Consider the following 24041-nt stretch of genomic DNA (forward strand, 5'->3'; position numbering starts at 1 on the left):
TTGGAGTGTGCGCACTTTTTGATTTGAAACCTGTTTAGTTTAGGGAGTGGTTTATATCTTGGCTACCAACTGTAGTTCCGCACTCGTATTTCCATTTTTAGCACTTGTGTTACATTTCCGGGGATATTTCTTAAGATGAATAATTGGAGGAACAATATTTCTGGAAGTAAGTATCACATCAGAGTTAAACTTAGAATGTTAATTTGACGAATACTAGAAGCTGACTTGAGTTATAATTTCGGTCTTGGGTGGTGCTGAATTCAAATATATTATCGCAGAGGATGAGGAGGAAGGAAAGACGGGGTGACGGGACGGCACGGCAAATGTAGATGTCCTTAAGATAAATGACTTTCGGTATACTAGAAGTCAGTCAGTATAAAAAGAAATACATAAAAAAAATTTATATAGATCCGATGCTTATCCTGATACTTTATCGATAATTGTGGAGGCGGTGTTACGCTCAACCGGGACAGTTTAAGAAGCTGACAAAAGTACGAAAGTCCAAAGATTCACATAATTGCCTTTACTTTTAGACGTACGCAACGTTCCTAATAGCTTAAGCACACTAAAGTGTCACCAGTTACTTGGTGAGAGGGTTATTTGAGGTGCATAGAGGGCAGAACTCCAAAGGCGATTGGCATGGAAACAAATGCTAAACTTACCTTGACAGTGACAGACGGATTGGGGAGCATGGGGGGTATGGAGGAATACCTGCAAACTGTCATGAAATACGACTTGAAATAAAACTCACTTTCACTCGTCAAAGTTGAGAGGGTGGACTCTAACACGCCCTCTAGTTACTGATTGGTGAATCGATAGCACAATAATGAATTAGGAAAATGCTTACAATTGCCGATGAAATGGATTCTGCCGAAGATATTACGCATTTCAGAGAGAGAATTGAAGATTTATCGGAAGAAATTAAAATGTTGGCGGCCCTTTTAGACTCCGATATAGATTAACCTATTTTTGAAATTATCGAAGAACAGGTGAAACGGACACTACTACACTCCAGTTCAGGTGACACAGTTCCCTGCTCTGGACGTCCATCCTTTGACATTCCAAAGATGGACATCCGTGTCTTTCCAGAACTGTTTAGCATTCAATAAATAATTATGCACGAGATTGACCGTCTACTCAGCGCAGAGAGGCGTGGGTAAGCCGTTGAACCCCATTCGGGCTGCAAGCCGTGGAATTCCCACTAAGTGTGACTCATACGCTCCCACTCATTACGTCCCTACCCTCTAAGTCTAGAGTTCTATCTTTTCATTCACTTTCTGTTGTATCCTCAAACCCTCCCTTTTTAGACAACTGTGTCTTTCCAGAAGTGTTAAACCATCAATAAATAATTATTGCCGCGGGTTCACTATTGTGTTGTATTTTGCTCTCTCCAGAGTTCCATCTTTTCATTCGCTTACTGTTGTATTCTCACACCAACCCGTTTTAGTCTGCAGGGTGATAACGCATGAGCTGTTGGATGGATTGATTTAAAGAGAGAGCACGCGTGTTTTTTAATGAACCGAGGCAAACCTTGGAAGCTTAGGACTTTTTGTTTTTGTTTTTTAGAAGCTAGTCCTTTACACAGTGAAGAAGTTTCTCAAGGGGCTTCCTCAGGGTTGACCAATCGCAGTAGTTTTTGTCTCGGCGTCTGAAAATTCAAACAGGGGCCTCTCCTCTGAGAATATTCAGGACTGGCTTTAAAGCGCAGGCCGGTGGTGCATTAACTCTGACATAATAAAAGTATTCTGAACTACCTGCAGAAGGGACCCGCTGGTGAAATGCCTACTGTTTCGAAACGGCCTCTCTCTGTACGGAGCCGCCTGTTTTTTAAAGGTTGAGATAACGAAACATTTTTGCTTTATAAACTCTCATTTGAACAACCGGTTAGAGACAGACTCCAGGAGCTTACTGTAACGGTGTTTTCATTCATTTCCATCCATCCATCCATTTTCTAACCCGCTGAATCCGAATACAGGGTCACTGGGGTCTGCTGGAGCCAATCCCAGCCAACACAGGGCACAAGGCAGGAACCAATCCTGGGCAGGGTGCCAACCCACCGCAGTTTCATTCATTTCATTAAATATAATTATTTTAATACAGAATAGTAGCCCAAATTCCGGGTGATTTTAGACGTGTGAGTAATATAATGAAGTTATTTTTAAAAGTAACCCCACACCGCACAAGAGAGACAGATTCCACGTGTGTTTTAGGATTTGTTGCGGTCAGTGATTTTTTTTTTTTTTTTTTTTTTTTTTTGCTTAGCTCATTTCTATCACCTTGGAGCCTGTTGACAAAGGAAAACACTGTAAATGCACTTGTGCATTTAAACGGAGATTTATAAGAAAGCAGGTTGCACACCTTATCCCAGTTTTGTACGTGCATTTAAAAGCACTCACTGTTACACTAGCACAAAATGTTGATATTTTCTGTCTACTCAAAACTAAAATAATTTCTATTAACACAGGGGAAAATTAGAAATCATTGTACTGTTTTTAATTAAAAAGTTAAAAACAGAAAAGCCCAATTATGATTTTTGTTTCTGCGGTGGGTTGGCGCCCTGCCCGGGATTGGTTCCCTGCCTTGCGCCCTGTGTTGGCAGGGATTGGCTCCAGCAGACCCCCGTGACCCTGTATTCGGATTCAGCGGGTTAGAAAATGGATGGATGGATGGAAATGAATGGAAACACCGTTACAGTAAGCTCCTGGAGTCTGTCTCTAACCGGTTGTTCAAATGAGAGTTTATAAAGCAAAAATGTTTCGTTATCTCAACCTTTAAAAAACAGGCGGCTCCGTACAGAGAGAGGCCGTTTCGAAACAGTAGGCATTTCACCAGCGGGTCCCTTCTGCAGGTAGTTCAGAATACTTTTATTATGTCAGAGTTAATGCACCACCGGCCTGCGCTTTAAAGCCAGTCCTGAATATTCTCAGAGGAGAGGCCCCTGTTTGAATTTTCAGACGCCGAGACAAAAACTACTGCGATTGGTCAACCCTGAGGAAGCCCCTTGAGAAACTTCTTCACTGTGTAAAGGACTAGCTTCTAAAAACAAAAACAAAAAGTCCTAAGCTTCCAAGGTTTGCCTCGGTTCATTAAAAAACACGCGTGCTCTCTCTTTAAATCAATCCATCCACACATGCAACCACAGCTCATGCGTTATCACCCTGCAGACTCTATTCCGCTAGATGCTTGTCCATATAAAAAATTCTATTTTACGTTAGCTAAACAGAATCTCGCACTAAATAGGTTATTTTGTAACTACCTGAAACCTCACTCACTACACCAAGATAAAAACTTTATCAAAACAGACACCCTAGTTCTTAACCCTATTCATTCACCCATGAACAATACACTGGAGACATTTACAAGTCGCCCGGACTTTGGACACAAGCGCGTGCCCAAACTCGCGCACACACGCACGAATGCTCTGAAGCACCTTGCAAGCCTAAAGCATTTTTAAAAAAAGGGTCTTGCCTGAATCCGTATAATAAATCGGAGACTCTACGGGGATATAACCATCTAAATATATATATATATATATATATATATATATATATAAAAGGATTCAAACTTCCATTTTTAAAAATAAGTTCATTTAACGCTTATAAGAATCATGAATAGTCTGCATGAAGAACAGTTATATTTCATTTCATCCTATACAAAGATAAAATAAATCATTTTTCTGAGAAGTTCATATAGACGCTGGGGGCTATGTGCTTTGGAAACAGTTGAAAAATGACCGACGTATTCGTGGCTTGCCAAAGGGTGTTGTAAAGGCCTCTAGTTAAACCAGCACACTCCACTATAGCCTCGTGTGCTTCCTTATAAAGCTCCGTTTAAATGCACAAGTGCATTTACAGTGTTTTCCTTTGTCAACAGGCTCCTAGGTGATAGAAATGAGCTAAGCAAAAAATTAAAAAATCACTGACCACAGCAAATCCAAAAACACATGTGGAATCAGTCACTCTTGAGCGATGTGGTGTTACTTTTAAAAATAACTTCATTATATTATACTTACACTATATAACGTTTTTAGGTTACTCATTTTGTAAGGGACGGCAGACCCGGGCTGGCATCTCGACATGTACAGGACATGGTTCATTACTCAACCAGGAGGACAATTAATTAAGGAAATTTAGGGTTTTGTTCTCTTTTAGTAACTGTCTTTTGTCTGATTTTAGACAGACCCCAGAAAATAAACCCTAAAGTTAAACTCTGTATATATGTGAACATTTTTGGTATCAGCCACCAATCAGCCCAGGCTAGATATTTTAGACGTCTCAAACATGATTTAAAAGGGAACAGGCATACGTCTGTGTGATTTTTACAAGGCTTATATATCAAAATATATTTAAAAGGGGATGAAATAAGTTTTTAGATCAATTTTAAAACATCTCTCTTTATAAAGCGGTATTTTAGAAGTGCTTTGTTTGCCAATCATTTGAACCGGACACAAGCCACGCTCGTTGCACCGCGTCTTTGGAATGTCTCCTAAAAACATCCTTTGTTTTACAAGCTGCATTCCACAAGGTAAGGCAATTTTTCACATGGGACGCAAGCTGTTGCTATGTACTCTGAATCGCTCCCCATCCTTTCCTCCCTACTCTACCGTCTCTGGGCTGTGAAGCGCACCCACATCACCACTTTAGCTTAAGGCGAACGCCGCATGTATTGGGAAAATGTCCTCCGTATTCGTGGCTTGCCAAAGCGTCTTTACCTTTTCCCAGAATGACGGCACGTTGAAGGCGATCTAACTTTTAGACCTATAAATGTCTAAAAATAAAATCTAAGTTTGGGGAAATACTTTTTATACACCGAGGATAGCTTTTTTTTTTAAAAAAAATATGCCATTTAAAAAGGGTGCTGTTGCCTATTATTTAACTGTGTGATTTTTACAAGGCTTATATATCAAATTATATTTAAAAGGGGATGGAAAAAGGTTTTAGAACAATTTTAAAGCATCTCTCTTTATAAACCGGTATTTTGGAAGTGCCTTATGTTTGTCAATCATTTGAACCGGACACAAGCCACGCTCATTGCACCGCGTCTTTGGAATGTCTCCTAAAAACATCCTTTGTTTTACAAGCTGCATTCCACAAGGTAAGGCAATTTTTGTTGCCTAGGTGCTCTGAATCGCGCCCCTCCTTTCCCCCTAACTGGTCACACAAACACCTGCCATCTCTGGGCTGTGAAGCGCATTTCTGTATCCCCGGAGGTCCGATCTGTTTAAGGCTATGGTTTTAAGATTCAAGGGACAAAGGCCAGCGTGGTTTTCGAATTCCGCTTCTGGTAAATATTTGTGCTCCGTTCACTCTGGGATTATCTGAATACAATTCTAACTTTTCGAAAACTATTCGCCGTGCTTTCGCGATCTGTTTCCTTAGGGGCAGCTGATTATTTAAAATGGGAGATGATGGATGGAACAGGGCTTTTTTTTAAAGATATACAAAATATACAACCGAGGCTAGAGTCTCAAACGTTCTTTAAAAGGTCCCTGTTGCCTATTATTTAACTGTGCGGATGATTTTAAATCCTTTAACTTTAAAAGTTACACACGTAACTTGTTCTCCCGGACTTAGCAGCTGTGCGAACGTGCGAGCTTGATGCGCGCTCCCGTTCCGGGTTAGGGTGGGGGGTTGACAAGCATGCGCTCGCGGAACACAGGAGGGTGGGGGTGTTTCTGTCAGCAGAGCTCCGGCCTCATACAGTTTGCAGCTATAGACCTCGCAGGGCCGTGCCGGGGCGGCTGTCCGGCTCTCACTGTCTACACAGAGCCTGTCATTTTTTTTGAGAGAGAGCAGGGGTTGCTAACAAGCCGGCGTGCTTGATTTCTGTAAGGTGGGAATCTTGAATCACCGCTAAGGATGTTTTTTTACTGCAGAATCTGTCTGTGAGATGGAAAAAAGCAGCTTGACTTAGTTCGAAGCAAAGATCAGATGTTTTAATTGCGTGTTCATCTTAAAATCGTAGATAGAACAAAATTCTTCACTTTTTATACCGGCCTTTCAGAACTGGCAGGGACTTGTGGGGGACTGGGAAGTGTCTTTCGACCTTGACTGCATGTGCGCTTTGAGCTTCGACCCAGCAGAGGCTGTCTCAGCTATCAGCTCTCACGCATCAACTGTGTAGGGTGAGTGAAGGGACAGCTTGTCAGTGCAGAGAATGTCTGGGGGCTTGACTTAGATAAAATAAAAAAAAAACGGTTTACAAGTGCTAAACTAAGGTTTAGATATTTAAAGTCGTAGATTATTTTAAATAATAGATAGATACAGGAGTTCTTACCCAAACCGTAGAGGCAGGTAGCTCTGCCCCTTGAAACGCTTGTGTGTCTTCGAGAGAAGTGGGGACACCAACAGGTCTGTAAATGGCCTGGATTTGTCAGTTCAAGGAGGGGGCTGCTCTTGACAGTCTGTTTAATTAAGCACCTGTGGGATGAGTTCAAACAGGGGTCAGACATCCATCAAAAGGCCTTTGACAGTTTCCTGAACCAATCAGGTGCCGTGGGGGTGGTTCAAGGAGGGTCAGACATCCATCAAAAGGCCCTTGACAGTTTCCTGAGCCAATCAGGTGCCGGGGGCGGGTTCAAAGGGGGGACAGACATCCATCAAAAGGCCCTTGACAGTTTCCTGAACCAATCAGGTGCCAGAGGGCGGGGGCTAGGTCACGTGGGGGGAGATGCAACACCGGAAGTCCTGCTCCTGCTGACGTCACATCAGCCGGGAGCGTGGCTTAAGGGTCATAAATCATTGTGACAGAAGCCGCATGCATATAACTACTGTGGCTCCTTCCTGCGTGCGTCATAGGTGTCTCACTTGTTGGCGGCTTAGTGAATCCACGCCCCTTCCGGCGTGCTTTTCATGGTTGTCTTGCCTTAGTGAATTATATATTATTTATATAATATTATTTTGTCCGAGGGCAGCACGGTGGTGCAGTTCGGAGACCTGGGTTTGCTTCCCAGGTCCTCCCTGCGTGGAGTTTGCATGTTCTCCTTGTGTCTGCGTGGGTTTCCTCCGGGCACTCCGGTTTCCTCCCACACTCCAAAGACATGCAGGTTAGGTGGATTGGTGATTCTACATTGGCCCTAGTGTGTGCTTGGTGTGTTTGTGTGTGTCCTGCGGTGGGTTGGCACCCTGCCCAGGATTGGTTCCTGCCTTGTGCCCTGTGTTGGCTGGGATTGGCTCCAGCAGACCCCCGTGACCCTGTGGTTGGGATTCAGCGGGTTGGAAAATGGATGGATGGATGGATTTTGTCCGAAATAGTCCTCCATAGGGGGTGGCTCAAGAGGTCTCTGGAAAGGGGTGTGTGGTGCTCTCGATATCTTTGCAAAAGTACAAAGGTCCAAGTCTTTAGAGTCCTGGGGCCTCATGTATGACCGGTGCGTACGCACAGAAATGTTGCAGCCACGCACTTTTCCATGGTACCTCATACCTTGTCGTACGCAAGTTCTCCGCTCGGTTTTGCAGACTGCCGGCACCCAGCGTCAAAGCAGTGCTACTGTTCCTGTGTGGTTACTCTTTATTTTCCTGACGCGTCTTTATAAATACACTAATAAACAATATATGGTTAGTTTCAGTGTAATGCATCTGATTGTAATTAACTTATAATAATATAATGGTCCAGGGAATAGCCATAGTATTCCAAATACCACAACTGCTTTAGTGTTACGCTCCCTGCACCACCTTCTTCATTCAGCTGCTCCCGTTAGGAGTTGCCACAGCGGATCATCTTTTTCCATATTGCTCTCACTGCACCACTCAGAGTATTTATATCACTGTATCTGAGTGGGGAATCACAGCAGCAGCTGATCGGAAAGAGAATTATCGGTATACAGTATCAAGCACACGCTGTCTCAGCCATGGCAAAACGTTTCAAAGCCTTTCCTGTACGGACCTCGCGGTTCAGAAGCAGTTTCATCCCAAGAACTTTAAACGCACTCAATCAAGTGCTCCTTGTAGAACTGTTTGTACTTATAAGTACAATCACCTCACTGTAAACTTGCACTACAGTTATAATATTACACAACCTGAGCCACTTTATAAAGCGCGTATTTACATATGACGATATAATTTTTAAGATGAAATGAAGCAAAATATGTTTATTATATTATACAGAAAACTTTAACTTCATTTAAATCTATATTCTTCACTGGGACTGGCATGAAGGATAGAATAATTAAACATGTACTACGAAGATATTTCAATGTTCCTTAAACATTTTGAAGAATAGGCACTCTAAGCTTACAGATGGCTTAATGTTTATTACAGAGCTGATTGTGTGGCGATCGGTTACTTGGAGAAGGAAAAGCAAGGACTGCAGGGGCGGCCACACCGATATACATTGAATATAAAACAGAAAGAGAAAATAACGACACAGCTAAAAACGCAGCAGTAAATTTCGACAAAAATTAAACGCTTGTGTCATGAGCACGAGGCGGCTATGCAGGGTCTGCAACGGACGTGGCCATCCACGGTGCATAAGATACCATATTGACATTGGCGGCGAAGGGGCCACCGATTCTTTCTCTGCCCAGGGCTGCCACAAGTCTAGAGCCATCCATGAGTACTGCTGCAATAAATAATTTCGTCAAAGGTCGTGCACAATCACTGCGCCGTGAAACCCATGTTTAATAACGTGCTTTAACTCCTATAATCATGAAAATATCACGTATACATCTCAGTATTTTAGTTATTCAGAGAGCTGTAATATAATGAATGTAATGGATTCTGTGTCCAGTCGGAGGAAGAGAGCCGGTTTAAGAAGCAAGTAGTAATTCACACACATAGAAGATCACATACACAACAAAGCATTTAACGTGCTACTTTAATTACGATGTGATTTGAGAAACTGGTTAATTAAACAATTTTAAGACGAAGTTTATGATGTTCTACTTTAATGACAAAATAAACTACATGATTAAAGTGGAAATTTCGAGATTGAAGTTGACATTTCGTGCTTTTTTCCTACTGTGCCTTTTTTTTCTCTCTGTACCCTAATAAGCTTTCACACTCAGACAGTGGGCTATGATTCGCCTTTTTACGGCGACTTTGATATCTGACAACTTCTTTTTTTATTTCTGAAAATTCATGCTGAAATTCTTATTTTCCCCCATGCTTTTCCCATTGTGCTTTCACAGAAGGCCGAGGTTAAGGGTGAGTTATATTGATTTGCCTATTCAAAGAGGTGTAATTCTGGGAGGATTTGGGGTGGGACAGAAGGCGCGTGCACGAGCGTTATTTTTCATGCTGACCGCAAGTGCATCTGGCTGCAGTCACTGTAAGGTGTTGAGCTCCACAGTAAATGGAAACATGTGACCTTAACAGTAGACGGAAAAACGCCCCTCTCCTACTATCTTAAGCTTAGGCGTGCTATTTCCCTGTTGCTGCCTTCCCCAGTGTTTTTTAAGGTTAGGATTGTTGATTGGCTAGGTCCTATATTAGTTAGTCCCATCTAGCCTTTTTAATTTTATCCTGCCTTGTACTTCCAGTTTTTCGGGTTGGCTTCATTTAGTTAAAAGAAACCGTTTTTATCGTACTCTCTTTCTGGTGTGTGTTTTTAGAAGGATTTTGTAGTTTGCGGAAGAAATAGCTTTTTAATTTGGATCCTGTCCTGTCTCGTGTTGTCCGGGATGGACATTTCTGTGAACGGTTATTTTATGTGCAAAAGAAGGAATATGCCCCTCCCCCACTATGTTAAGCTTAGGTCTGCTATTTCACTGTTGCTGCCTTCCCCAGTGTTTTTAAGGTTAGGGCTGCTGGTTGGGCAGGTCCTATATTTATTCACCTACTGTGGAGGTCGCGTGTTTCCGCTTACTGTGGAGCTCAACACCTTACAGTGGCTGCAGCCAGACCCTTCTCGCTGACCGGGATTTATGGAGCAGAAGAACGCGGAAGTTGGAGTACGCACAGATTCCTGCGTCTGGAATTTTCTGTGCGTAAGCACATTTCGGCTTTTGGGCTTAGATCCATGTTATAGTGCAAATTCTACGCACGGCCCCTGGTGCTTCCTATCTTCCCATATGGCTGCGAGACATGGACGCTATCCAGTGACCTGAGAGGAAGACTGGACTCCTTTGATAATATGTCTCTCTGGAAAATCCTTGGGTACCGTTGGTCTGACTTTGTGTTGAATGAGCGGTTGCTTATGGAGTCCCGAATGAGGCAAATCACCTGCATTGTGAGGGAGCGTCAGTTACAGCACTACGGAGATCTAACTCGTAAGATCCTTCTTACTGGGGACCCGAGTCGCTGGACCAGGCCAAGGGTTCGCCTACGTAATACCTGGCTGCGGCAGATAGAGGATCATTTCCGGAGGGTGGGACTGGACCGTGTGTCTGCCTGGGGGGTTGCCAACCAGGATCCCAAGTTGTTTCTTTGTGTAGTGGGTGCAGCAACGCACTGTATCAGTGCATGCTCCCCAACTAGACTTGATAGAAACAAGGAACGACAGTCAATGTGGGATCGTTATACTCCCCGAGGGCACAATTAAAATTTCACATAATATTAAGCCGTCTTTCCCCATAATTTTACATGATCAAGTTTGGACATTCCCATGCATTTTAAAAACAGTTTTCCATTACAGTGCCGGCAGCCAGAGCCTATCAAGGTAGAAATCCTCTCTGGATAGAATGCGTTTTTTTGACAGGCCCCTACAGCGGGCACCGACAACCACCACAATCGTACCGAGCCAGTCAGGAGTGCAATACAACATAAATGGCCTCAGAAAACCCTCTTAACCATGGCCTAAACTTGCATACTCTACATAGACAATGACCAAGACTTAAACCATACTTTGGTTCTAAAGCTGCTAGGTGGTATCTCCAAATTCAGTTTTACTTTGTGACACAATTGCAAGTATGGACAAAATAAAAGTAATAACAACCTACTGTCTGGTTGAAGAAAGTAGTAACCCCTGCATCACAGTTCCAAGTTGTCTGGGGATAGTTTTAAGAGTCAGTTTGGTACTCCTAATGAGTTAATTTGCAAGTGGAAGTCTGATGTCACACACAATTGTGCCCTAAGCAGGGTGAGCCTTTATGTACAGTGAGGTAGCAAAATAACGATAAATACATAGAGCAGGAGCAGGCAAAGTCAGTCCTGAAGGGCACAGTGGCTGCAGGTTTTTGTTCCAAACCTAGTTGCTTAGAAAACAATCCTTGCCGCTAATTTAATTTCATGGCTTGTTAGTACTTTAACTCCACTACCATGATAGGTCATTCTCATATCCTAGATTTTTTTTTTTTTTTTTCCCTTTCTAAGGATATCATCCAAATAATTTGAAGTCTAAAATGGATGAGTAATTCTCACTTCTTCACTTTCCTTCCAAGAATTTAAATAGAACCAAATACTGCACAATGAATACAAATGGGTATAAATAGAAACAAGCTAAATGGAGAAATTCTGGTTTCTTTTGTCATTTGCATCCTATTGCTAATAAGGAGCAATTAAAAAAACGAGAATACAGGTGTTAAAGACTAAAATAAGCAATAAGGGTTCAAAATCTTAACAAGCGAGACAACTAAAATGAAGTGTTATTTGAGCAATAAGTGCTTCTTATTAACTGATTGAGTTGGGACAAAAACCTGCAGCCACTGCGGTCCTCCAGGAATTACTTTGCCCACCCCGGTATAACCTTCAAAAACAGGTTAGAAAGAAAATGTAAAATTTAAAAACAATTGTGTCCTTCACAAAAAATGGGTTTTTAGTGTTTATATGTCAATGTTATTTATAGCTGCCCCATTCCAGAATCCTGTATTTGAAGCTTTTGCAGTATCTTCGGTTTAACCTGTTATGCCTCCAGTACTCTGTACATTTTAAGTTAACTGACATCTGTAAGGTGGCTTAATATGGGTGGACGTGTTCATGAATGAGCTCTGCAATTCACTGGTGGTCCATCCAGGTTTAGCTCCTATGTTGTCCAGTCCTTCAAACAAGGGTGGCATTTGTCTGTAGCTGACAGAACAAATCTGAGAAAACCCTGTATTTTTTGATGATTTGTTCCTGTCATGTTCTGACATTGCTGGTATGTTCTGTGGGTGCCTTATATCTGATTTGGTTCAAATAAGGAAGTGGATGGGTGGACATTATAAACTTTCTGCAGTTTTCTGATTAGATACCTAAATCCGTTGTCTCTTTGTTTCTCTTGCAGCATTCTTGAGAAGACTTGTTCTTCTGCTGGTCTGTGCATTGGCTTGGTACCTGGGACAACTGGTTGCAAATGTTTTGCCCCCAGAGGCCATGTCATTAGCAGCCAGTAGCATTCATAGTATTTTGGAGCAACCTATGTTGAGAGGTACAATTTTCTGCATTTTGTTCCTTTGTGTTTAACCTCAGAAAAATGCATTTTTATTTGAATATGGGAAACGGTTATACTCACTTTCACAATGTCAGTAATGTTGGCAAGTGTAGCAAAGAAACACTAGAAGTATTATAATGAGCAAACTGAGTTTATTAAGGGTTTAATCTTTCCTATCTCTTTAAAATGGTTATATAACTCCACATCACCAGAGTAGCCAGAGGTATTATTAAAAAGAGGCTTTTGATAGATCTTAATGGGGCTTTTAATTTGATGGGTGCAGGTTGGACATAAAAATCATAGCCTGGATAAAACTATTGTATTCAAATCCTGAAGCCAAAACAACATGCAAACTGTATACATTTGCCCATTTTTATTACATTGTCATGATGTAAGGTTAGGCACTTCTTGTTAGTGACATTCACACTAAGCTAGCATTTATGATGTGTGTGTGTGTGTGTGTGTGTGTATACTGTAGACATTTGTAGGAGTTGCCAACAACCATTTGATCAGGTATAAAGGATGAAATTCTTCTTATAATATGGAACACATTTAAATGTACAACAGTCCCTATTAGAAAGCATGCAAATCTGTGCATGCAAAAGGAAATGGGAAATATTATTTTCTGTTGGTGTATTAGTGTCTTAAAGGTAATGTCCTTGTGTATGGACTTGCATATGAACTGTGCACTTCTTGAACTGTGTGCAACAAGTGAGCCTACTCCTTTATGAACATTATTCAGTGTGATGTGCACTTCAGTCTGACTGGGGAGTAAATACTGGCTACAGTCCATAGGCACTCCATATTGAGTTAAGTTGGTTTGATGATGTATGTATATTTAAAGCTGGTGATCTGAAAGTGGAAAAAGCTCTGTCTTGTCCTATGTTTGCTTAGTGGTGGCGTGAGTGAATGAGAAAGAAGCTCTGCTTGCATTGGTTCAAGCAGGGATGTGATTATCTGCTATTGAATCCATTTTAAGTAGCAGAGTTTTAACAGTCATCAACCTCTGTCAAAATACAACCATACCTGTATGTATACACTATATAAAAAAGTAAGAGACTTGCTACTACAAGCTTCTCATCAAAATATATTGGCAATGAACTGAATACATTGAAATAGCAATACCTCAAGTTCAGGATCCGATGACTTTGAGGTGAAAACTGACAAGTCACAATAACTTGGGAAGAATACACAGACTACACACTCTGTATGACTTGGAACGTCACACTAAACATCAGGTAACCTGCGTTAACTACTAAGATTTAATTTATTATTTACAAACTTATTTGTTGGCCAAAGTAGCTTTTCACAGTGAGCTTCTCTAACCAACATCACTACAGCTCATAAGATCCTATCAATTTACGTGAGTCATTATGATAGGTTTCAGAATAACAACAGTCTGTTCAAACATTTATCTGTACAAGAAAATAGAGAAAACTTGTCATCCTAATAGAAATACATATGGGCCGTTTCAAAAAAAGTTATTTAACATCAGCAGCTATATAATGCCATTATATAGATATTATATAGATTGCTACATAAAATTGTTTAGCATAGAAATAGCTTGTCAAGTGAAACTGATCATATATGTAGCTTAACTTGTAAAATTAAAAATGTAGCCAAAATAAACCACAGATTTATCCCAGTTAAATGACACTGCAGCTAAGACTGGTATAATACGCCTTTTATTATTTCTGTGTTCATTAGTGCAGCACATATTAGACTCCTAAAACAATCTCCTACCAAGTTGAAATAGTATTACTGGTACAGTACATCAACCCCAACTGAAAGTCTTTGCTCTGCTATAATGCACATTTACTCAGAAAATGTGGAAGGCCTGACATAAAAAAATAATATATATTAGCAATGTTTTACAGTTGCGATATTGAAAATCTCAGGAACTGTTTGAACTGGAAAATACAGTGTATCCAGAAAGTATTCATAGCGCATCACTTTGTCCACATTTTGTTATGTTACAGCCTTATTCCAAAATGGATTACATTCATTTCCGAATTGCCAGGACAAGTCAGCTATAATCCTGAATTATTGGGTAAGGGGAGAAAACAAGCTAAGAACCTTTTTTTTTTTTATTAAACTGAAGAGCTTATTTAGAAGGGGATTGATCCTTTTTTCTTGTTTTTAGGAAATATTTTTGGTGAGTGCCATGTGTTTTAAAAGCAGCTTTTAGAACTTTTTTTTTTAATACATCATTGCAGTGTGTGCCTTTTTTGTAATTTCTTCATTTTTCTTTAATATTGCATGAGCTGTGTCTGCCTCCCTCATTATCCCACTAACTCTCTGTCCTGATACTTCATGTCCCCAAGTTCCTGCTAAAGCCTGTGATAGGGATTCAGGGGGCATGACATAATGGTGCCAGCAGTGGAATCAGTCTGTGGACAGTAAGTGTTGTTGTTTTTTTTATTTTGAGAGGCTCAAATAATATCAAGTCTGACATAGAAGTAACATGGCACCACCCAAGAAGGCAGTTAGGGAGACCCAAACTCCAGGAAAGGTGACAGACATGGCAACTCGAACAAAGGAAGAACAATTGACAGGACCCGAAGCCACAGAAGCGGTGGCTATAGGAGATGAAATACAAGCCATGGGGCAGTTGCTGAAGCAGTTTATGACCACACAGGAGTCATTGGAGCAGCGTCTGGAACAGCGATGGCAACACCCTCACCATCAGTTTGTTCAGCTACAACAACAGGTACATAAGAACCAGCAGTGACCCTCTATAGTGGTTCCTGAGTCTGTGTCACCAAGGCTGGCAACACCACCTAGGGTGGTTAATGAGAACATTCATGCCAAGCAATGGTACCTCCATAGGATGTTGCCTTATGATGAGGCTGAGGAAATTGAACAGCACCTGGCCACTTTTGAATGCATGGCAACTGTGTGCTCTTGGCCAAAAGAAGAATGGACTCTTTTTGCCTGAATCCCCTGCCAAAATGAGAGCTGCATTTGTAGCTATGGACACTCAAGAGTCAATGAATTAATGACTATTGAAACAGGCAATTTTAGAAAAATATGCAGTGAACCCTGAGACACACAGGCTAAGTTTTCGGAGTACAGCATGGAAGAGTACTGAAACCCCAAAAAACCTTTTGTCCCAATTGAAAGACCAGTGTCAAAAATGGTTGCAACACCAAAGGAATAGTAAGGATCAAAATCTGTTCATAGAGCAACTTTACACCCATCATTTTATAGAGTTCTTTTCATACAAGCAGGTCATCTATAAGTATATCTGATCCTAGTGGAAACTTTACACTTGGGCTTTTAAGTGAGTCCGCTGATATTTAGCAATGTAGATGTTAAAATGACCTATGACTATCTGGGAAAGTAAACTTAACTGAGTTAGTGACTCAGTCAGATCACTTAAAGACCTATTTTATTTTGAAAGATGAAAGAGAATGATGAGGAGGATATGACTGAATTTTGTTCGTTTGTTCAGGTTTAGAGCCAAATACACACAGCAGTGGGCATTAAATATGTATTTCTTTGATAATCAATACAGATCTAATAAAATCTAGAAAAAAGTGAATGCATTGGTATTACTTTGTGCCCTGAAAGATTTAGCACAGATAACCCTAATAGGGCCTTCAAGAATTTTAGAGCACTTTGTCTAGAGATGTGTAGAGGGTTTTTGGCTAATAGAAGTGTAGTGGATGGGCATCAAGAAGGTCACACATCAGGAATCTAATGAATAAGGAGGTGAATTAGCTTAATTGCTCATTGATGGAACCATAAGGGGCCAGACCACTGAAGAATAGGAGTGTCCTTTAAGGCATCCGTAATCGGTGATGTCTCAATACCAGAGTGTTTTTTATTTGATACCAATACCAGTGAAACTTTACAATTCTCAATACCATGGCATAAACAAATCCATTTTAATGGCTTTTTATTAAAGTACATCTGCTATTGAAGAGAACAACTTTGGTCCTTTTTCTGTAATACAATACAAAATATATACAGTGGAACCTCGGTTTGTGAGCATAATTCGTTCCGGAAACGTGCTCGCAATCCAAAGCACTCGTATATCAAAGTGTATTTCCCCATAAGAAATAATGGAAACTCAGATGATTCGTTCCACAACCCAAAACTATTCATATAAAAATGATTAATACAAAATATAAAGTAAAAATACATAAAACAGATTAACCTGCACTTTACCTTTTAAAAAGAATCCTGGCTGGTGTGAGTGAGTTTCTAAACTCTTGTGGGATTCCACCCAATGGGACGCCACGCGGAAGAGTGTACCAAAGCAATCGCAGTCTCTTAGCACTGTAGCAGTTCGCCGTATAAGCACATCCAAAAAGATCGCAGACATGCTATAAGCGCCTGCCATCGATGGGTGATACAAGGAACATTATAAAGATCCCGCTACAATAAATAATAGCGCTGTTGCTGTTTCAAGCTGAATAAAGCTGGTGTTGTTAAAGTACTGAGACTCCGTTTCGTGTTTTGGGGCGCAAGATGGGCACTCGTTCTTCACAGCACACACATGCGCTTGCGCACACACACACACTGTCACAATGCTGTAGTAAACAGTATGCGCTCATACAGATGTTGACTATATGAGTGAGGCACACAGACTCAGACGGAGAATAGGAGATGATTGCCAGAGAGAGAGAGAGACAGACACACAGACAGACAGACACGAGAGAGAAGCACCATCAGCTCAGTTGTGATCACATGATGCTCGGCAGGCTTACGAGTGTTTTGCAAGACATCGCTCGTTTATCAAGTCAAAATTTATTAAAAAAATTAGCTCGTCTTGCAAAACACTCGTAAACCAAGTTACTTGTAAACTGAGGTTCCACTGTAAATCCTAACCACAACAGCCTTAAAATACTGGTATATCCATCGAGTAGTTACATAACTATAATTTAAGTAAACAAATATTAGCATTCATAAATGACAGCAGGTCATGTCCTTTGCAGAAATTCTCAGTTGATTTTGCATTTGTGGTGGATTGGTGAAGGGGATGAGTATATGAGTCAGGTAGAGATGTTCATATTTTTTTTGGTGAAAAGAGAACTGTCTGCATCTTAACATCAGCAAGTCCAAGAAACTGGATATTGTCATTTGCCACACCAAAGAGCCTCTATGTCCCGTCATCATTCAAGGTGTGGATGTAGATGTGGTCGAATCCTACATGCGGGGTCCACATTAATTACAGATTGACACAGCGGAACTATATAAGGAAGGGGAGAGCAGGCTCCTTTTTCTTCACATCTTTTATTACTATGTGATACGCAGAGCAGTGTTCTGCACTGTGGTGTGCTGGGCCAGGAACGTCAATTCAAGAGAGCACTACTGAATTAACAAGCTAATTGAAAGGGCAAACTTCATTACAGGGCAAATACTAAGTCCCTGGAGCTCGTAATAAAGAAGAGAATTAAAACAAAACTGGTGAGGATCCCCGCAATAAAATACCAAAAGTCCCCATTAATTCATCAGGACTGTGTAGGACACTATTAAGTGATTCATTTTGTTGTCTTTTCTCTTCCCTTACCAATGCATGAGAACACGTTAAGTGATTACACCTCATGTTTTGCTTTTAAAGTATGCACAGATCTGTTTCTGAACTAAGTGTAAGTGTAAATAATGCCCTGTGCGCATGGGGTGCTTTTTGACATGTATTGATGTACTACTGTAGCATCAACATTGATCCCTTTTAATTCATAGTTTTTACTCTTGTTTTTCTTGTGTATTATTGTGAGTTCTGAAGTAATTCGTATAGTTGCTGTCACATATGAGCACAGTACCAACTGTCTCTGGTACTACTGTGAAAACACAGGTAATGTAATGTTTTCAGACTTTTGGCACCAAATTAGTACCAATGTATTTATTTATTTATTTATTTACTTCTGTATTAGTAATAGAAGGGATAATATTGTGGTTTTATGTAGAGATAGGAGGTAATACAAACCATCTGACGGAAATAACATCAATAGTTCTCACTCATGGATCTCAAAGATGTTTTGTTAAGATTATAGTGTTTTGGTTATTATTTAAAATACCCTGCAGAAACTGTATTTTACATTAAACCTCATTTAGCCCTTTCACCTTTCTTTGGAAACATTACTTTCACCCCCCATTATAGTAAGGGGAGGAGGAGCGGGACAGTGCCACATATAAATGATGTAAATGAAAAGCAGCACTTGTTGCCCTCAGAAGAAGGAAGAATAAGTTTTGCAAGTATTGTGTGAGTCTCCTTTAAGCACAAGTCATGCTAGATAGTCAGACCCTTTTCAGGGAAACATCCATGTCTAGGTCTTTTTTATTTTATTGCTGTTTTTCCAAAACAAAATGGAGTAACAAAGGCCATCTCCTAAAAGGCAGTTGTACAGCAGGATTGGAAAGATATTTCAAATGACAAAATGTATAGTGCATGAGATAAACCATGCAAAACCTAGGCTTGAAAAACACACATTCACATGGGGCCAAATTAAAATCTGCAGTTAACTGCATTATTTTATGCTGAGAGGACACTGCATTTTATATATCTTCAGATAATTTGCATCACTCCTTTTTGGTATTGTAGCTATGCCTAATGCCCACCTCCCTTTCTTAGCTGTCCATTTCTTCTCTTTTCAGCACCATCTCCTAAACGACAGAAGTGCGATCATTGGACACCTTGCCCTCCAGAACATTTTGCCTATCGGATACTAAGTGGTGCAAATACAATGAAGCATCCCAAAATCTGTTTTGAAGATGAACTGTTAGTTTGCTTCATTTATTTCTGGCACACATACTATTTTTTAAAATAGTTTTAATTTTGTATGTCTAGACTTTGACTTTTCCTTAAAAGACAAAAATGTTTGAGAAATTTTGAAGCTTAAACTTTCGACCTAAAAAACCAAAATATAAGTATGCATGGTAGAAGAGGCCTTTGTCTAAAGTTGTTTCTATTCATAGTAATTAAACGGAAAGTTAAACTCCATCGTAACAAAAATATTATTTTGAGAAAACTTGCTGTTTTGTGTCCAAAGCATTTCCAGCCATATATACAATGTCCTTCGTATTATCCTCACTTCAAATGTGGAGGATAGGAAAGGATAAAAGTTACTCTAAACCTGGAAATTATTTAATAAAAAAAGAAAATGGCATTTTGCATTTTCCCAGTCATTCTTCTTTGCATCTAAAAACTGAACTACTTGAGTATATAGCATAACAGTAGTTGTTTTCATTTTACCAGCACATAAGAAGGATTCTGTAACATCACCATTTTTATTAGTTTAAAACCTATGAGATATTGTGAAAATGTTTAATTCCAATTTTAGGTTTTACTGCATAGGGTTATTTTGTAAATAAAAAATCACAAAGACCGTGTGATACAGCTCGTTATAACTATGTATGATTTTTGAGTGAAGGAAAACCAGACCTAGAGTAATAGAATAATCCAGTAGGCTATTTTACTGTGCTAAGAAAGAAAATGTCATTTCACTACAAACACAAAATACACAGCAATTCTCATTGTATTTTCATGTTATAAATATATTTGATAGGTTTCTATAACATGAGAGCCTAGAAAATATGGAAGCTTTTCTGGATCTTAAAAAGGGAGATTGATTTAAGTGTATGTCACGTTAACTAGCGGTTCCAGTAATTTCTGTGGTAGCCTTCATTTATATAATCTTGGCAAATTCAAGGCAGACGGTGTCGTGCTTATGTGAAGCTGATCATCTAATGTGACATACTCAATGATTCACTACAAGCAGTCTGTGAGTCGCTGTGATAAAATCAAATAAGTTTGACTTTGTTTTTAGTCGGAGAGGCGGACTGTGTGTGTAGGACAGCTGATAACCAATGAATGCTCATCCCTTTGTACAGAATGCAGTTGCGAGGAAAAAGGAGCACACGTTTTGAACCTCACAAGTAGTAGAGTAGAAGTGGAGCTTGTCTTTCTGACGTGTCATATTTTACTTACCATATCAGGGGTGTGAAAGGGGCCAAGATTTCTGCTGAACTCTCCACAGCTGGTAGGCCACCTTGTATAATGCCGTCTCTGACTACTCTGGAACATTGGTGCTCAATTGGTGAATGTGACCAGGGCTGTGATTTTTTTTATTTTTTTTTTATTTGTGTAACATGACATAGTGCAATAATAAGGTCAGAGGCTGTGGTTTCTGACAAACCTCACAACACAAAATCGCTTAATGTGATATTGGCTTTCATTGTTACTTTCATTAACCACTAATGTAGCAAGGGTTGTACAATATAGACCAGTGTAGGTCATGGTTGCCTTGGCTACTAAAGGAGGTTAACTCTGGTCTCCAGAGGATACAGGAAGAGTAACAGGAGATATGGCGAAGTTGAACATTTTTAGTCTAGGATAGCAAAGCCTGTAGTAGTATGTACATGATGATACTGATTACCTAAACTTGTACATTTTTATGAAAAGTTAATATATAAAGTATATGAGAGTAGAAAAGTCTTTTTTTGACATTATTTATACTGTATATGTCTGGATACTATACAACATTTACCAATTCTAAATAATTATGGCTGATTCTTTTTAGCTTTTCTTTCACCTTAAATTTTTTTAATCTCCATTTACATTATTTTCAGCCTAATGGGGGAGGAGAAAGGTAACACAGGAAGAGGAATGAATGTTGCAATAGTGAATGGTAAGTTAAAGATCAGCTTTGATAGTGTAAAAATATGCCATGTATTAAGTCATTTGTCTACTTCTGTGGTTTTCACTTGCTATGGCAGTAAAACACCTTCTGTCTAGCACTGAAATTCTTTAGCTGTTTGAGCTACCTAATGTATGTTAACTGTTTTCCATTAATTTTTTTATTACTTAAGAATAAACAATACATCTGTTTGTGTTTGCCTTTTCAGCAATATCTGGGAAATTGCTTAATGCAAAAAGTTTTGACATGTGGGAAGGAGGTAAGACCCTTAAGATTGTTGCTCTCAACTGCAGGCATTTTCGATAACTAATCCATATGTACAATAATTGTTGATGCAAAATTAAAATCCTCCTTTTTAGGCTATGTGGCTCTTTCAGTGCCTGTATTGACAGCTTTTTATGTTTCATTCTTTCCTTATGTTTTTGAAGTCTTTTCAATTTTAAGAAGAGTCGTGTTTAACAATTCTGTCGTAAGGCCTGGAGGGGAAAAAAAATAAGAAAAAAGGGATTAATCCTTCGATTTTTAAAAAGAAATTGGGCAACACTTGAGCTAAAAAGCAACATAGAGGAGTGTCACCAATAGTGCTAGTTAAAATACGGAAAGTGCAAAAGAGTTTAAGAGACCAAAACAGAAACTAAGGCAAGAAAAAGAATGTGGTCAAAATCAGAAAATAGTATACAGTAATCCAAAGGCACTGACTTAACACTAGAATTACCAGAGCCTATGAGAAAACTCGTAAATCCGGCCCACCTTAAATCCATTCTCACCTCTCCGTCAGCATCTTTTGTCCTGTAAATGTGTCTATAACAGCAAGCAGCCTGCTATCTCATCCCCCAACCCATCGACGCAGTTCAATTCATAAAGAAGTTTCTCAGTGCTGTGTTTATCTTTGAGTGAAGTGCTGGAGCTTTATAGGGTAAAAAAAGTACATCATTTGGAATACATACATTTCATGTGTGCTCGGTGTCATCAACAATCTATGTAAAAACGTTGTTAACACAAACATTTTTCATGTTTTAGTAATAATTGACAAAATATAGACATGAAATGTATAATGTGTGAAGCCTGAATACAAATGTGAAATAAATACTTTTCACAAAAGGTACAAATATAACAAAACAAGTGTGCTTTTATTCAAGAATATAACTGAAGAAAAAGAAAGCAGGATACGGTAGGCTATTGATACGACCGCTTGCGTATTGCAATGCTAAGAACTGTTGCCTCCCAATCAAGAGCTTCTGGGTTCGATGCTGGCAGCTTCTCAAGTTTACCGTTTTGAGTAGAGAGCTGGTCTTGTTAATATTATACAATAAAAACATGCATTTGATTTGTGTCTGTAACAGCCGCTGTAAACTTATAGTGCTTGTCAAAGTTAGCTTTTTTTTTTTTTTCCTTTGAAGGACTGGTAATTGGCAGGATGACGCCGGACTTCATCCTGTATCAAAATGGTGCCATCTTTCACCTTTACGCCTGGTGCAGCTGTGTTCTTATATGTGAGTGGAAGTTTCTTGTGGGGATGGCTTCTGTTCTCTTTCTCCAATCCGTTTTCACCTCTGTTTATAGCGCATCTTTATTTGAAAACAGCAGTGTCAAATTAGGGCGAGCATGAATGTGACAGAGAGAATAAAACTGAATTAAAAAAAATGCTAAACTTTACAAATGCCATACATTTACACCGTCTGTTACAGACTCAAATCAAATGTATGCTTGTATTGTATAATGGTAAGAATAAGAATAGCTTACTATTCAAAACGTTAATTTTTGTGAGACATTAAGACTCAAACCCATGACTTCCTGAATAGGAGTCGGCAGCTTTAACTGTTGTACTACCAAAGAAGTCAGGATGACAAGCAACACTAACATGATTTCTTTTTTTCTTCAGTTATAGTCGTTGGGGAGCGCATTTGTTCTGTTATACTTGTATCTTTTGTGAAAGTGCTTATTTGATATTTGGACTTCAGTCTTCACACATTATACACTTCATGTATACATTTTATTGTTAGTAATAAAACATGGAAAAATTTTGTCCATTAGGTATGTGTTCACCATTTCCTGTCATCCTACACTTACACAGATCTTTGTTGACATGCACGTGAAATGCATGTGTTCCGAATAACATTTTTTTTTTTTAGCCAAGGTACCTGACTCACTGATTTAAACAAGGCTTCAGTTGGGAGAAGTTTTTGCCGTTTCACCGGTGGGGGGGATGGTATAGCAGACTGCTTGCTGCTTGGGATTATCGACACATTTACAAGACAAAAGACGCTGAATGGAGACGTGCGAGTGGATTTAAGGTGGGCTGGATTTACGAGTTTTCTTGTAAGATTTGATAATTCTAGTGCTAACTAACCCTATAATAACCATGAGCATTGTTTTTACAAAACTGATTCAATACTAGGATACTGGCTGCTGCAGCCACCATCATTTAAAAGCAGAACAAAGAGACCTAATGACAAAGGGACCTAAACAGTCACACGACTGGCAATGTGCAGAGAAACCAGTAAACAATATACTGTACATGCAGCCATGCAAATATATCATAAAATGGTGCCCAACACAAGTAACTATAGTGGGCAGTCATGGCTTTGTCTCGAGAGAGGTAAACAAGGGTAGCACACGGTGTTCTAGCACGTAAGTCGTATTCCAAACAAAGGTCATATACCAAGCAAAATTTTTCGCGTCCAAACCGGACATCTACCAAGTTGGACATTCCAAAGCGGACGTATACCATGGTACCACTGTAATTGCAAAGTCCCTCTTTGCCATGAAAATGAACTTAATCCCATAAAACCCTTTCCACTGCATTTCAGCTCTGCCACAAAAGGACCTGCTGACATCATTTCGGTGATCCTCCTTGTTAACAGAGTGTTGACAAGGGAGATCACTTCTTCATGCTGATTGAGTTAGAATAGAGAAAGTTCAATTCTTCTGGAGGCTTCAGGGCATCAAGAAAGTGCAGCAAGCGCCAGGACTGTCTCCTAAAGTTGGTTCAGCTATGAGATTGGGGCACCACCAGTGCAGAGCTTGCTCATGAATGGCAGCAGGCAGGTGTGAAGAAAAGGTGAGTGCTACCATCAGTCCTGTGTCATGCCAACAGTATAGCATCCTGAG

At 39.8% G+C, this 24041-nt stretch overlaps 1 protein-coding gene across 6 annotated transcripts in view; it reads left to right on the forward strand.

Moving 5' to 3' along the window:
* Nucleotides 1-24041, forward strand: part of LOC120523298 (protein FAM3B-like) — a 41326-nt gene that overhangs the window by 8829 nt on the left and 8456 nt on the right. For 2 of the 6 annotated variants that reach the window (XM_039744506.1, XM_039744505.1), the window contains exons 2-5: nt 12139-12282; nt 18889-19012; nt 20863-20921; nt 21139-21189. In XM_039744506.1, the coding sequence (XP_039600440.1) occupies nt 12228-12282; nt 18889-19012; nt 20863-20921; nt 21139-21189 (289 nt within the window). In that variant the 5' untranslated portion in view covers nt 12139-12227. Of the gene's footprint in view, nt 1-90; nt 167-5218; nt 5284-12138; nt 12283-14136; nt 14336-14646; nt 14996-18888; nt 19013-20862; nt 20922-21138; nt 21190-24041 lie in introns of those variants that run through there. The other 4 variants (XM_039744504.1, XM_039744502.1, XM_039744503.1 and 1 more) reach the window with 4 other exon arrangements.

The sequence above is a fragment of the Polypterus senegalus genome, chromosome 2 (assembly GCF_016835505.1).
Source record: "Polypterus senegalus isolate Bchr_013 chromosome 2, ASM1683550v1, whole genome shotgun sequence".
Taxonomy (NCBI): Eukaryota; Metazoa; Chordata; class Cladistia; order Polypteriformes; family Polypteridae; genus Polypterus; species Polypterus senegalus.